Source organism: Barbus barbus (genome assembly GCF_936440315.1).
Source record: "Barbus barbus genome assembly, chromosome: 6".
Taxonomy (NCBI): domain Eukaryota; kingdom Metazoa; phylum Chordata; class Actinopteri; order Cypriniformes; family Cyprinidae; genus Barbus; species Barbus barbus.
Window position 1 is genome coordinate 31,110,586 of NC_136734.1, and position 14,152 is coordinate 31,124,737.

General features: G+C 40.4%; 1 protein-coding gene across 4 annotated transcripts in view; it reads left to right on the plus strand.

The window, feature by feature from the left end:
- Window positions 1–14,152, plus strand: part of LOC306871647 (transient receptor potential cation channel subfamily M member 3-like) — a gene marked incomplete at its 5' end in the record, with an annotated part of 440,831 nt that overhangs the window by 312,568 nt on the left and 114,111 nt on the right. Inside the window, one exon of one of the 4 annotated variants that reach the window (XM_079419716.1) lies at window positions 8,838–8,972. The exons of the other annotated variants lie outside the window; for them this stretch is intronic. Coding sequence (XP_079275842.1) covers window positions 8,838–8,972 — 135 coding nt within the window. Of the gene's footprint in view, window positions 1–8,837; window positions 8,973–14,152 lie in introns of those variants that run through there. 4 annotated transcript variants of the gene reach the window in all.

Genomic DNA, 14,152 nt, shown 5'->3' on the forward strand with positions numbered 1-14,152 from the left:
GACGTGATCTTTCCAATGAGCTTTGCTTTTGTTCTCCAGGGTGCCTAGCATCTGTAAGAGAGTCCGATTAAAGCGTTCCACCGGGTTCCCTCTAGGATGATAGGGGGTGGTCCTCACTTTGCGGATGCCAGCAATTCTACATAGCTCTTGGATGGTACGAGATTCAAAATCTGGCCCCTGGTCGCTGAGCAGCTTTTCTGGAAAACCGTAATGGACAAAGAAATTATCCCATAGGCATCTAGCAACTGTTTGTGCTTTTTGGTTACGGGTAGGAATAGCAACAGAGTACTTGGTAAAATGGTCTGTGATGACCAAAATATCCTTGGTGTTACTGCTGTCTGGTTCCAGCGACAGAAAATCCATACAAACTAGTTCTAAAGGCCTATGGGTCTGAATATTCACCAAGGGAGCTGCTTTCTGTGAAGGAGTCTTCCTACGAACACAGCGCTCGCACTTTTTGATTTTTATGTCCACATCGGCTGCCATCTTCGGCCAATAAAATCTGGAACGGAGAAGATCGAGAGTTCGCTCCAGACCCAGATGCCCCATGTCATCATGAAGACTGGTAAGTACAATTCCTCGAAGATCTTCAGGTAAAGCCAGTTGGTTCAACACTTTGTCTCCATCCATCCTCTTCCGATATAACAACCCATTCTTCAGCTCAAGTTTGTTCCATTGTCTCATCCACAAGGTTACTGCAGGTAAGTGGAATTTCAAGTTTGAAGGTTTGTTGTTAGACTCCAAGTACTCAATTACCTCTTTAATTTCAGGGTCAGCTCGCTGCTTCCTGATCAGATCCTCTTCAGACAGACAAGGAATTTCTGGGAGACCATGGCCATCTTCTTCCTGGATTTCTGGAGGTAATACCTTTGCGTTCATGCTCAGAGACTCTACCAAGGTCAACGGGAAAGACTGAGAATCATGGGATTGATTGACGTGATGCTTTTCACAGATGGCCTCCACTACTTCAGGTAAGATTGTCTTGGTGTTGCCTTCAAGATCTCCAAGATGATATAGAGTGAACTGTCTGATTCGTTCTTGCTCTTTTTTAGATTCCCAATCATCTGATGGTTCACCATTGGGACGACGAGACAATCCATCCGCATCTTGATTTTGTGCTCCAGCTCTGTATTGGATCTTAAAATTGTAGGTTGAGAGACTGGATAACCATCTATAACTAGTAGCATCTAGTTTGGCAGACGTAAGGACATAGGTGAGGGGATTGCTATCAGTGACCGCTGTGAAGTCTGCCCCATACAGATAGTCATGGAATTTTGTGGTGATTGCCCATTTGAGAGCCAGAAATTCCAATTTGTGGGCAGGATACTTGGCTTCACACTTTGTTAATCCACGGCTGGCAAATGCGATGACTCTCATGTGTCCCTGCTGTTCTTGATACAAGGCTGCTCCTAGTCCTGTAGCACAAGCATCTGTATGCAATAGGTAAGGCAGACAAGGATTTGCGTACCCCAAGACAGGAGCAGAGGTTAACCTTTCCACGAGGCTTTCAAATGCCTGTTGACACTCGGTAGTCCATCTGTCGCCCAGAGACTCTTTTGGATTAAAGTAAGTATGATCTTTATCTTTCTTTTTTCCCTTTCGAACCGGAGGATAGCCAGCTGTAAGATTGTTGAGCGGCTTTGCAATCTTGGAGAAATCTTTAACAAATCTACGGTAATATCCTGTAAATCCTAAGAAGGATTTTAGTTCCCGAAGGTTCTGGGGCCTTGGCCAGGTTTTAATGGCCTCAATTTTTGATGGGTCAGTTTCTACACCATTCTGGGAGACAATGTGGCCCAAGTAGCGTACAGATGTTTGGAAGAATTTGCATTTTTCGGGTGAGAGCTTCAATCCGTATTCTTTTAGACGATTCAGGACTTGTATCAGTCGGCGCTCATGCTCCTCAAGGGTTTCGGAGAAGATGATAAGATCATCGATGAAAACTAAGACTTCTCTTCTATTTAAGTCACCCATGCAGCGCTCCATTAGCCGCTGGAATGTGCTTGGCGCATTGGTTATCCCTTGCGGCATACGGTTAAACTCCCAGAAACCAAGGGGGTTAGGGTTAGAAACCACTTGGAACCAGTTAACATAGAGAACACTTCCTCCAGGTTTGGGAGTGCGTACGCATCTCGTATGGTTTGAGAGTTTAGCTTCCTAAAGTCAATACATAGCCGCACTGAGTTGTCTTTTTTTCGGACCACTACAATGGGGGATGCGAATGGGGACTCAGACTCTCGTATAATACCAGCTGCTAACAACTCCTGTAGATGTTTCCTGACGGCATCAATATCTTGTGGGTGGATGGGACGAGCTCTATGCTTGAAAGGAGTTTCGTCACTCAGTTTAATTCGGTGCTTCACCTTATCAGTGTGTCCATAATCCATTTCCTTCAAAGCAAAAACTTCAGACATAGAGTTTAACAAGGCTGATATCCGTTCTTTCCATTCGGAAGGCAGTGGGGAGTCTCCAAAATCGAGAGTTATCTGAGGACTTTCTGGTGTTTCAGAAACATCACTTGTTAATGGCTTGTTTATCACCTGCTGGACAGCGTGCATTTCTGCAATCACAGACCGGGGAGGGATTACTATGTTAGTCTGGGTCTCATTCTTGACTACCACAGGCAAGGAGAAGAAACGTTTCACAGGTAAGGCGTGCAATGCACTAGCAACTAAAAGACCACTTGGCAGAGAAGATATGGTGGGAGGACTTATAACAGTCAGTGTTTCTGCTGGAAGGTAATTCAGACAGACGGCTCCATCAAGAACAGCAGTGCACCCTGCTGGTACAGTTTCAGGGACTGCCCCTTTTAATGTCACACACCCAAGGGTTTTGGCACATGATTGTCGATGCCTCACATCAAGTGTCTTCAGTACAGCTGCATACCCTTTAGAAGCTGATTTGGGGCTCTCTTTTGGTACATAACTGGAGTAAAGTGCATCCAAGGTATTTGTACCGATGAGGACTTGTGGTATATTTACCAAATCTGGGACCACCAGTGCTAGTGTGGTAACCTCAGCATCTGTTCCTAGAAACTCTTTGGGAAACATTAAAGTTAACTCCACATACCCAAGGTAAGGCACTGATTGTCCATTGGCTCCCTCCACTTCCAGCAAAGATTCCAGGGGTTTCATGGGGTGATGAGACAAGTTATTTTTGTAAAATGACAAGGGAATTGTAGTCACCTGGGAACCAGTGTCTAAAAGGCAGTTCACTTCAATTGCGTCTACAATGATTTGGGCAGTGCATTTCATTCCAATTAGTCCTTTTGGCAGTTTGCTTTTAGGGCAATGATGCTTCGTCCCAGTCTCCATATGCCCTGCTACAGAGACTGCGTGGTGTTTAACTGAGTAGTAGTGGCTTGGTTCTTTAGGTCCCACTGGGCTTGTTTTTCTCTCAACTGGCGCCTCTTCTCATCTACCTTAGAAGGGTTCGGGTCATTTTCGCAATTGATGGCTAGGTGTCTATCCTCACCACATCTAAAACAGTATCCAGGACGAGGACGAGTGGATGTCACTGAACTACTTCGGAGTTGACTGTTCTCATCTCTCCCGGTTTGCCTATGCTGGAATTTTGCCGTCTTCCCGGACCGATATTGTGGGATTTCAGGGGCTGACAACTGAGCCTTTAACTCTGCCACTTGCTTCTTCAATCCTGCTATTTCCTTAGCTGCTGGGGTTTCTTTTGGCACTTTACCAGAAATGGATGTTCTCATAGCCTCTACTTCTGCTTGTAGTTCTACTAGCTCTTTCTTTAGCAGGATAAATTCAGAATTTTTGGAATAATCAGGCTTGCACTTCTGGTAAGTTGAGGTTTGCATAGAAGCAACTTGAGCATTAATTTCAGATATTTGAGCCCTCATAGTATCCACCTCTTCAGCTGCTCCACCAACTGCATCATGGGAGTATGTTGACATTTGATGAGTAGCAGTTCTCATTTTGGGGGCATTACTCTGTTTGTTCAATCCAAAATGATTTCTCATTCTGTCTTCTTTTGAGGCTTGCCGGTCTTCTTCCGTGCGAATTTCCACTACCATCTCTGCAAAAGAAGGTGGGTTGATCTTTTTCTTCTCTAGCTGTAAGCTGGAAATTAACCCATTATCCCAACATCCACGGCAGAATTGCTTGATCAGACAGCTGTTTTGCTCACTCTCCGCAATGCCTCCTCTCCTTACAGTAGTGCTCAGCATAACTTGCAACCGGTGCAAATAACTGGAGGGCTTCTCTCCTGGGTTCTGTAGCATGGTCATGAATTTTGCTAACAGCTCATCTCCATCCTCCACGGATCCGTAAACTGACTCTAGTAACTCCAAGTAAACTGGAGGTAAGGACCGGGGACTCACATGTTTAATGACATCAGCTGCCGGAGGGAGCAGACTATCAAGTATTCTTCTTGTGCGAGACAAATCCGAAATGGAGGGGTCATCTAATAGAAATTGAACACTTGCCCGCCATGTGTCGAAGTCTGGCTCGTTTACTGGCCTAGGAACTTTACCAGAGAAAGACCTGAGACGGAAAGAGGTAGGTTGTAATGTAGCAGTGTCATTGGTTCTGACGATGTGTTCAACTACAACTTTTTGCACGCTGGGTGGATCAATCATGTCCATTGTGAGTACTGGATGGGGTAACACATTAGCTGCAGGATGGCTAGTTCTACTGCTGGGTCTTTCCTTGGACAGGTTTTGTGATGTCTCAGATTCAATTGAGGAAAGGGCTACTTGTTCTGTGGTCACTCTCTGTAATTTGGCTGGGGACGACGGTCCATCCAGTGAGCTGGTGGTGCTGCTATCACGAGTTTGAGAGTCTGCAGCATGTGGATACTCAACTCCATCACCTGAAGCATCTATGGGCTCAGCAACAGAACAGCCAGCTTTCATTCTCTTTAACTCCTCCTTGAGCACTTCTTCAATTGACTTTCCACTAGCGCTAGCAATATTTTGTAGTTCTTCCAAATACAACTTAGTGGCTCTGTCACTATCTACATGAGGGTAGACACAGCTTAAGGCACGCACTATGAAAGTGGTATCTGGGTTTGACGTACTGACCATTGTTACGGGCAGAAGGGGCATTAGTGTTTTCATAGCGGAGCTATAAGTAAACTCTATAATGGCATGTTGATGGAATTCGGAGTTTGGGTCATCAATGAGAAGGTTGCGACTAATGCTGCCATATCTCAACAACCATGCTTCTAAGTCCTGATCTGTTTCAGTTAATGTTAAGCCGCTGACTATTACGGCATTTGAGACCTCTACATTCTCTCTTTTTACAATATCCATGCTGTCAATATTCTGCTGAGTATATGAATAATTAATAATATATTTATATTGTCACTATTGCTGCAGGCCAATCTCTCTCCTCCTGGCTGGCTGGCTCGCCACTTTTACTTGTAACCCGTTACACGTGATAAATTTGTGTCAACTTTACAAATGGACCAGTGGGCTCAAAAGATTAGGTTCGTCCGGGGAGAGAGAGATGATACAGCAGCAATGAATACTCAAAACAAAAGGATGAGGTAAGAACAAGTTTGAATTTACTGAATGTTCTTTTCTTTTACTTTGTTGTTAGAATTAAATGATTGATCAATTAGTTGAACATGGACCATATAACCTCACACAGGCGTAAGGAAAACAATAGAAAATGAAACAAACAAAACAAAACAAAATTTGAAAGTCCAAAAGTTTGATGTTTCTCAATGAACAGATCAGTTTGTAAACTCAGTCCAAAAGTTCGTGAGGCACTTAATTCAGTCGTCCTATTCTGCCCTGGATAGAACAGAATAAATTGATGTGTGGTTCTAATCCTACCGTTCAAAGACGAGAAAGTTCAGTTTCAACAGGGAATTCAAAGGATTCGTTAAACGGGCGGCTCGCCAGTCCAACCACACCGTTACACACACAGGAAGAGCTGAGACGGTCCACACTTCAGGAATGATTCACACTTCGTTCGATTTCACATGCAGGACGGATCACACTCATCAATTGGACATCACAGCACTCACATGGAAACAAAAGCAGAAGAACACAAAAAAAAACCTGGCCTTGAAAACACAAGGCCCAAAAAAAAACAATTAGCATTTGACACTATATACACGAATCAATTCAGATTATACACAACTTCTAATAAAACACAGCAAATAATGTCCATTTATAAGACTCTGTACAATAAATTGTCTTTATGCAATAAATTGTCTGTGCAATAAACACGTTTTTGCATACTTTCTGGTAAGCATCTTATTTAACACACATACATTGCCTTCCATGGCATTAATTTCACATAAATGCCAAATTACATCTTTCATTTTACACTTGGCTGTATTTGCCATTAATGCTGCACCAAATAAACAATAATTTGATGTAACACACTTAATATGATCCTAAATGAACCTTATTGAACAATACTGAAATTATTGAAACTATATTAACTCACCAAGGAACTCGTTTACATGTACATCAGAAGAACCAGGGAAGTTCCAGATGATACACGTTCTCAAAATGTCATTCTCGGGCATAAACTGCTTCTCTCTGAATCCTTCGTTAGAGATATATATATACACACACACTGTATTAGCTTTTAAACTCGCGCTAATATTGCGTCATTGACATGCGGTCAACACATAACGTGAACAATCATATCACTTCACTCATTTTACTGCTAACTTATTTCTACATCGTCATCATATAAATGATTTAGAGGCATTTATACAACTCTTACATCAATTTCTCGACTCAGTCGGAGCTTCAAATCTCCCGGAGCAGCACAAGCATCTGCTCGCGTCAGAGGTTCACAGAGAAAAAGAAAGTTCTAGAAGGCGCTGCTCTCTAAAAGTGCCGCGATAGCGGAATTTTCCATGACGTCACTCAAAATGCGATCTCATTGGAGGCTTATGTAAAGGGAGATAACGCTATTGGACATATTTATAACATTCAATATTTATATTTCTCCATTTCTATATAATTAATTATTTTGTTTGCAGTCTTATATTTGATCTGAAAGTATGATCTTTTATACTTTAACTCTGTTTAATTTGAAGTGCATTTTGTCTCTGTCCACTGGTAACCTGGGTTACATAATATTTTGAATATTGGATTCAAAATGTATTTAATATAATATAATAATTAAATTAATAATTTTTATTTAATAAATGAACATGAATAAAATCACCCCGTTCTTTACTTAATTGTGACATTATAATAAATCTAACTCATTTGATTTCCATCTTGAATATTTTTTCTCATATAATATATTAAGACGTATTTGTTGGGGACATGAAACTATACTGCCTAGTAGAATGACCTTCCACATGGTTATTGCTGTCACAAAAATATGGTAAGCATGTGTACAATGTCTTCATGCTCTCTCTGTTTAAATCCCATTCCCTAAACCTCTGTATCTCTGGGAGCTTCTCTCCCGTGTTGTCAGATCTGATTGGAGGACAATCCTCTTTCCACATACCTGCACATTAAACCCAATCTCCCACTGACACTGGTAAACGGAGGTTGCTATGGATACACACCTTGCCTTGAAGAGTTGCATAATCTTCTCATCATCTCAAGGTACCTTGAGTGACAGGAGATCCCCGCATCCAAGGAGGAAGCAGGAAGAGGAGGAGCTTCCCACTCGGTGCTCTACTTAGTATTCCATCCCGGTCTCTGTGACATCTCTCACATCTGCATGGCCAGGTGATGCCTGTGGAGAGTGGGGATTGATTGTTGAGATTCATTATTACGATCTGATCCTCAGGGATGCCGACCTAGTGACTACAATGTATGATGGCCAACTCTTCCACCACATTCTCTCCATTTCTACCGTTCCATTTATTTGTTTTAACACTTCTCCCTCAGGGAGATTTTTTTCCCCTAACATGTTTTCTGAAACAATGGAGGACCGTATAACAAATGCTGTATTATTAAATCTATCCAATGGAGGGGAGCAGTTCAATCCAATACGCCGAAGAGACATTTTTATTTGTTATTGCGTGCTCTCTCTCTCTCTCTCTCTCTCTCTCTCTCTCTCTCTCTCTCTACTCCATTATCATTTCGTTGGTCAATGCGTCATATGTTTGGAAAGGATGGAGTGTGCGGGAATGGAGGAGGAGGGGGCATTAGAGGAAGAGAAAAGAGAGGGAATAGAGGAGAACAGGTCAGAGGAGTACAAATAGAAGACATTGGTAGGGAATCAGGGGAATCTTTCCTCTCAGTTTTTCATTTGTGACCCAAAAGACCTAAAACAAGAGAAAGATGTGGTATTAAAAAAGAACACAATCCGTCATTCCTTTCCATATGCTTTCTAATATTCCTCATCAATTCCAATGCTTTGCCTTCACATCAACTCTCAACCTCATTTTACAGCATGATCTCTTGCATCTTTTGTTTTTTCCGTTTCTTTGCTAACGCATGCTATCATTCATGTTGCTTCCTTCCATCCATCTCTTTTTTTTCCTCTCTCCCCTCTCTCTCTCTCTCTCTCTCTCCGGGTTCTTCAAGACAGTGCCGCTCTGCTGCTCTACATCACAGCTACTGTTTCCCACTCTCCTCTTTTCCACTCAGCTTCGCTCCTCTTCTCTCTGCTCATCTCCACTCATTCAGACCGCATGCTCCCAGTCATCTCTGGCACTGTTGGGTCTGTGTGGCCAGTGGAAGTGGACCCGGACACCCTGAAGGTGTTTTCCCGATCCAGTGGATCTGTGGGGAGGGGAGGGAGGGCAGGGAGGGGGTGCAGGTGAAGAGCTTTGTGTCGGAGGGAAACAGGTTGCGTGGCTTTGCGGCAGGGGCTGAGGAGGGTCATGCTTCATGAGTTAAGTGGATTTCGGACAGAGACCCCTCACGCATCACTGCCCCAATGTGGGGCCCTTTTCCGGATGGCGGGAACGTCCGGCCGGGAGCGACGAACCAGCTGGATGCTCCTCGGCCACTCAACTGGACCATACGGAAACTGTGCCATGCAGCCTTCCTTCCGTCTGTGCGCCTGCTTAAGGTACCCGTGGGATGGGCAGATACAGGGGGAGGAAAGAGACAGTAAGGTCTTTTGAAAAGAAAAATATTTAGAAATATTTGTTTTGGCTTGCACTGATTGAATTAGTTGCTAAAAATCTGAAAAATACACTAGACATGAAAAGAAAGCTATTTTAACACAGATTTTCAGTTTAACTGATACATAAACCCTCATCATGTGAGTACAATGACCTATGGGATTGATTCTCTCTGAAGGATTTTCATCCGCTCGGAAATTCAGTGCTTCTTAAGAGCTTTTTCTTGCAGTGTCCTGAAGCAGCTAATTTCTCTGTCTTATTTGATAATGACAGGTACTCTGCTCATGTGGAAGTGTATTGAGAGAGTCAGAAGTGTTGAGGTATTGTTGCTAAACTAAAAATTGCATTGCATGGTTTGCAATAAGTGCTGTCAACCTCTCAAGAGTAATGCTTTATTGCTTACCCACAAATCACTTACAACTTGTAAGTCCTTTACATTACAAGTATAGCATTTCACATGAATCAGAAACATATCAGTTGTATGCATGACAAAGATTATTACTTTTGTTGTGATGTTTTTGCACCGAGGTGTTAGCTAATAGGTAGTAATAAAGCTTTTCTGCACACTTGGGACCATGATAGTTTCTTTATGAGAAGGTAAGCTCCAGAGAGATCCCTGCTGGTAGTATAGTAATGTATCCCAGTTTGTAATGCAATTTCTTCTTGTATTATAGTCAGTGATGTTCCATTATCAATTTTCTGCTTGTGTTATAGTAATAGTACAGTGTGGGTCGGTCACAGACAGTGCTTACATTCATTTAGCACTCCCAGGAGTGAAATCCTCCCTAGGTCATGACTCACAGTGGTATGAGTGAATGATTATGTTCTTGGTTCAGTGTTTCGGCTCTGGAGGTGTAGTATTACAAAGAGCTGTTACAGTGTGTCGTGAGCTGGTATTTGCACTGGCTGTGAAATGCAGAGAACAGGATCTTATTTGCACTTCCAGACACAAGAAATGACTAGGGAGTCACTGGCTCCTAAAATGAAACATTAAGGAGCCAAATGATTTTCAGTTGAAAATGTAGTGATTCACATGGTAAAGATGGCTGTTCTGAAATACTTTAGCTAGAGTTTCTTACTTCAGTTACAGTCGCTGCTTTGTGCTGTGATGAAGGATTGTTTTAGTAGGTAGGCTATGATGATTTAAGTTTTATAGACTACTTGGTTGTTTTCTATTTGTATGTAGTATAAATTTGTGCAAATTTAATGGAATAACTCTAATGACCCTTATTGTTTTGTGTCTTATAAAATAATTAAATGTATAAAAGTAAAAGTGTGAGTTTCTCCCACACAAATTTCAAGTCTAATCATTAGAGTTGGGCCTCATATTGTTAAAACATGCATTTTTTAGTTGTTAAGAATAGCGTTAATAATTGAGTACAACATTTGTGAATATGTTGTGAATATTTATCTTTAATTTTGTGTCATGAATGGTAGTAGGTCACATGACAATGTACACTTTCATTCATGCTGTAGAACATTCTTTTTAGTGTTTGTGAAATAATTACTTATGCAAAAGAATTACCTACTATGAGCATGTGATTTCTTATTCAAACCAACTCCTATATTGCAGATTTCCATTTCACTAGCCAAAAAATGACATGCAGTTTAGTGAGGGAATCAGGGCTTTTAAACAATTCACTAAGTGTGTCTAATTCAACCCGCTAACCCACAAGTGAGTTCGATGTTGTTTCATGAATCTTTTCTGCTTCATTAATTTAAAAAGAACCTCTTCATTCAAAAGAATCAAAGAGGGTGGTGTCTGAATTTTCGCAAACATTATACTGTTGTGAGCTATTTGGAATTCGTTTCTACTCCTGATTGATTTGAGTATATCTGTCATTTGTTCATGAAGCTGTTTGTAATTTGTTTCTACTCCTGACTGATGTGAGCATATCTGTAATGTTCACGAATCAGACATAACAACTTGTCCTGGGTTCATTTTTGCAGGAAACACTCACATACTGATGTGTGACGCAACCGCATATGCAATTGTAATGTACGGATTAAAAATAAAATAATTGTCGCATATTTTTTATTTTTTGCCAGCATTTTTTGCCAGCTGTTTTCATAGCTGTAAGTGTATTTTGCTGTAAACATTCTCTCTTTGTTTGTGAATTTAAATCGTAAGAGTATGTGATGTGCTTGTGTTTTGCATTATACATTCTATTGCTGAGTTACATAACAATGGTGGGCGGGAATTTACATTGATTGTTTTTCCAATAAGATGAAGTTTAAGGTGAATGTTTCCGATTAGGGTTAGAGAGCAGATGTAGTTGCAGGTGCAGGTGTTCTGTGTAGGTGACTGACCAGAGGAGTTGAAGATTGCAGGCTGGAAAGTCTGATGCCCTACATATGAGATTATCTCAGAGATGAGTAAACAGCTGTGTGTATGTCCAGCTCTGCTGAGGTGTAGTTTGTCAACAGAGCACCAAGGAGATGATTGGGTATTTCACCATTTGTGCATGTAATCCTATGATTGTGAATATGTGTGTGTGCGTGTGAGGTCCAACAGCATAGCAAACTGCCAACCTTCCAGATATAATGAAAATGCCTCAGAGCAAATGAAGGTTTGTGACTGATGTGGCTCTATCTGTCATCGCAATGGAGCTAATCTAATTGGCTGATGCCTTCGTCGTTTATCAGGGAACACTGGTAATGAGTCAGATGCTTTGGCAGGTTGCACCAATTTCACATGGTTTGTATTTCTAAGTGTCTATAGAAGTGGATATGTACAAATAGTCTCCCTTTGTAGAGCTAAATTCTATTTTTTTTAATTCTCACTCATGGCATTCTAAATCTGTATGCTGTTATTTTTTTTCATGTAACACAATAGAAGGATTTTTAAGTTTGTTCATACATTGACAGTTTTTAGTGTTGTCAAGCTCCAAAAAATGTCAGAATTATTAGTGCATATAACTATATAACAACTTTTCAGATCCCATACAATAGCATTGTGTGAAGAACAGATGAAATTTAGCATTATTTAATAGACAATACTGTCCTTCACTGCAGTTTTCCAGTTTCATTTTCCAGCTTGAATAATGTATTCTTTTGCAACACTTTCAAAAACCAGTGACAATGATTTCAGGACTGTCACAGTGTGGCATCATTTTTAACTTGAACTAGATCAGCAGTGAGGTTTTATCATATAGCTTTGGAAGACTTGGAATACAACACCTAATACTGTACATAGTGTTTAAATGGTTTATGCTGTACACTGTAAAAAAAAAAAAAAATACGGTAAAAAAACGGCAGCTGTGGTTGCTGGAATTCTACCATAAAAAATACGGTAACAACATTTTAGGTTTTATGGTTTTAACTTAAATTTACAGTTAAATACCGTAATTTCTTTAACTGACATAATGTTAATATTCCAATCTATTGAAGTACTGAAATCTGTTTTGTACCTTTGAAATACACTGATAATCACCAAATGCAGGTAGTGATGAGAAAGTCACATGATGAAGCAAAGCCCATCACAAGCAGCTTTTAAATAATAACATACATAGAAGGTGCACCGTGTCATTCACACAAGCACTAAACACCATCATGGTGAGACTCATTAAACTGAAATATGCAATAAACATTAATTTAACAACATTAGATGTAACATACAATAATAAACATAACTGATAAGAATAAGAAGAAACATAGTTATTTCAAAGAAAAAAATATCAAACTCAAACAAAATTTGAAATGCAATGCAGGGAATTCTGGGAGTGTCAGTTTACGGGTTTTCCCTGTAAATTTTACAGGAACTTACCGTTGACCATTTAACAGTTTTTTACCGTTAAAATCACGGTCATTTTTTACAGTGTAGAAAAATAAATAATAGCATACATACTCATTTTTAGGTGAACTATTCCTGGTTGTGTGTAGGACTCTTTAGGATATGGAGAGAAAGAGTATCTATGATGTATCTTATTTGCTGTTTTTGCAAATAACAGCAATGTGCTGGATTTTTTCTTCTGAGCATATGATATTGGACATTATCCAAAAAGTAAAGTTGTGTGCTTATGTGTCTATTGAGATGCAAATTAATGTAGCGATTGGAACACTTCCTCCTCCAAAAAACATTTCTGTGTGTCTGCAGGTGTCTGTGTTCTCAGTAGGTGAAAGAGACAGTGATCTATGAGCTGCAGAGCACGGAGAGAAATTTGGTCACATTTTGTGTGTGTGTGCATATTTAATCTAAGTGTGCTTTTTGGTCTAACAACTGTTGCATAATTTGTACAAAATGTTTATTTAAAGTTTTATAACAAATTTCATGATTCATTTAGCAGTTGACAGAAAGGGATGTGTGCAATTTGATTAGATTGTCCTCAGCGGCTTAGTGTATTATTTAAAGACATCTGTCAATTATATGATAATTAAGATGAATTAGATATGTGGGCATGCTCGATGCTGCAGTGAAAGTGATATACATATATATATATATATATATTCATGTGTATCATGTTACACTCGTGGCTACCCCTGTGAAAGTGAGGCAGATGTTTTATTAATATTTTTGCACCAAAACAAATTTCACTTACTTGCAATGCTTCATGAATGAAGTTTCATATGTCCTACATATTTCCTATATCTACTAGCCTGAGTAAACTCATTATGTCAAATAAGATATTCAACCTGCATAGCACTGAATATTTAATTGTCACGTTCAAATATTTATTGCCAGTTTATTTTAAATTATGTATTTGCATTTGCATTAATATTTAAGTTTACAAGAGTTACATTAATATCAGTATAAAGGAAAAAAAAATTAATCCAAAGACAAATACAGTCCTGCTTTCCTCATGGTGCATTAGAAGAGTGAACCCAGCAGGCACCGGACGTCAATATGACGTCAGATTGACGTTGGACCCCAACGTCGGAGAGACGTTGTATTTTGGTTGAAAGTGAAAATCGGGTTGACGTCAGAACCCAACGTCAGATTTACGTCAGAACCCAACGTCAGATTGACGTCGGAACCCAACGTCGGAGAGACGTTGTATTTTGGTTGAAAGTGAAAATCGGGTTGACGTCAGAACCCAACGTCAGATTGACGTCAGAACCCAACGTCGGAGAGACGTTGTATTTTGGTTGAAAGTGAAAATCGGGTTGACGTCAGAACCCAACGTCA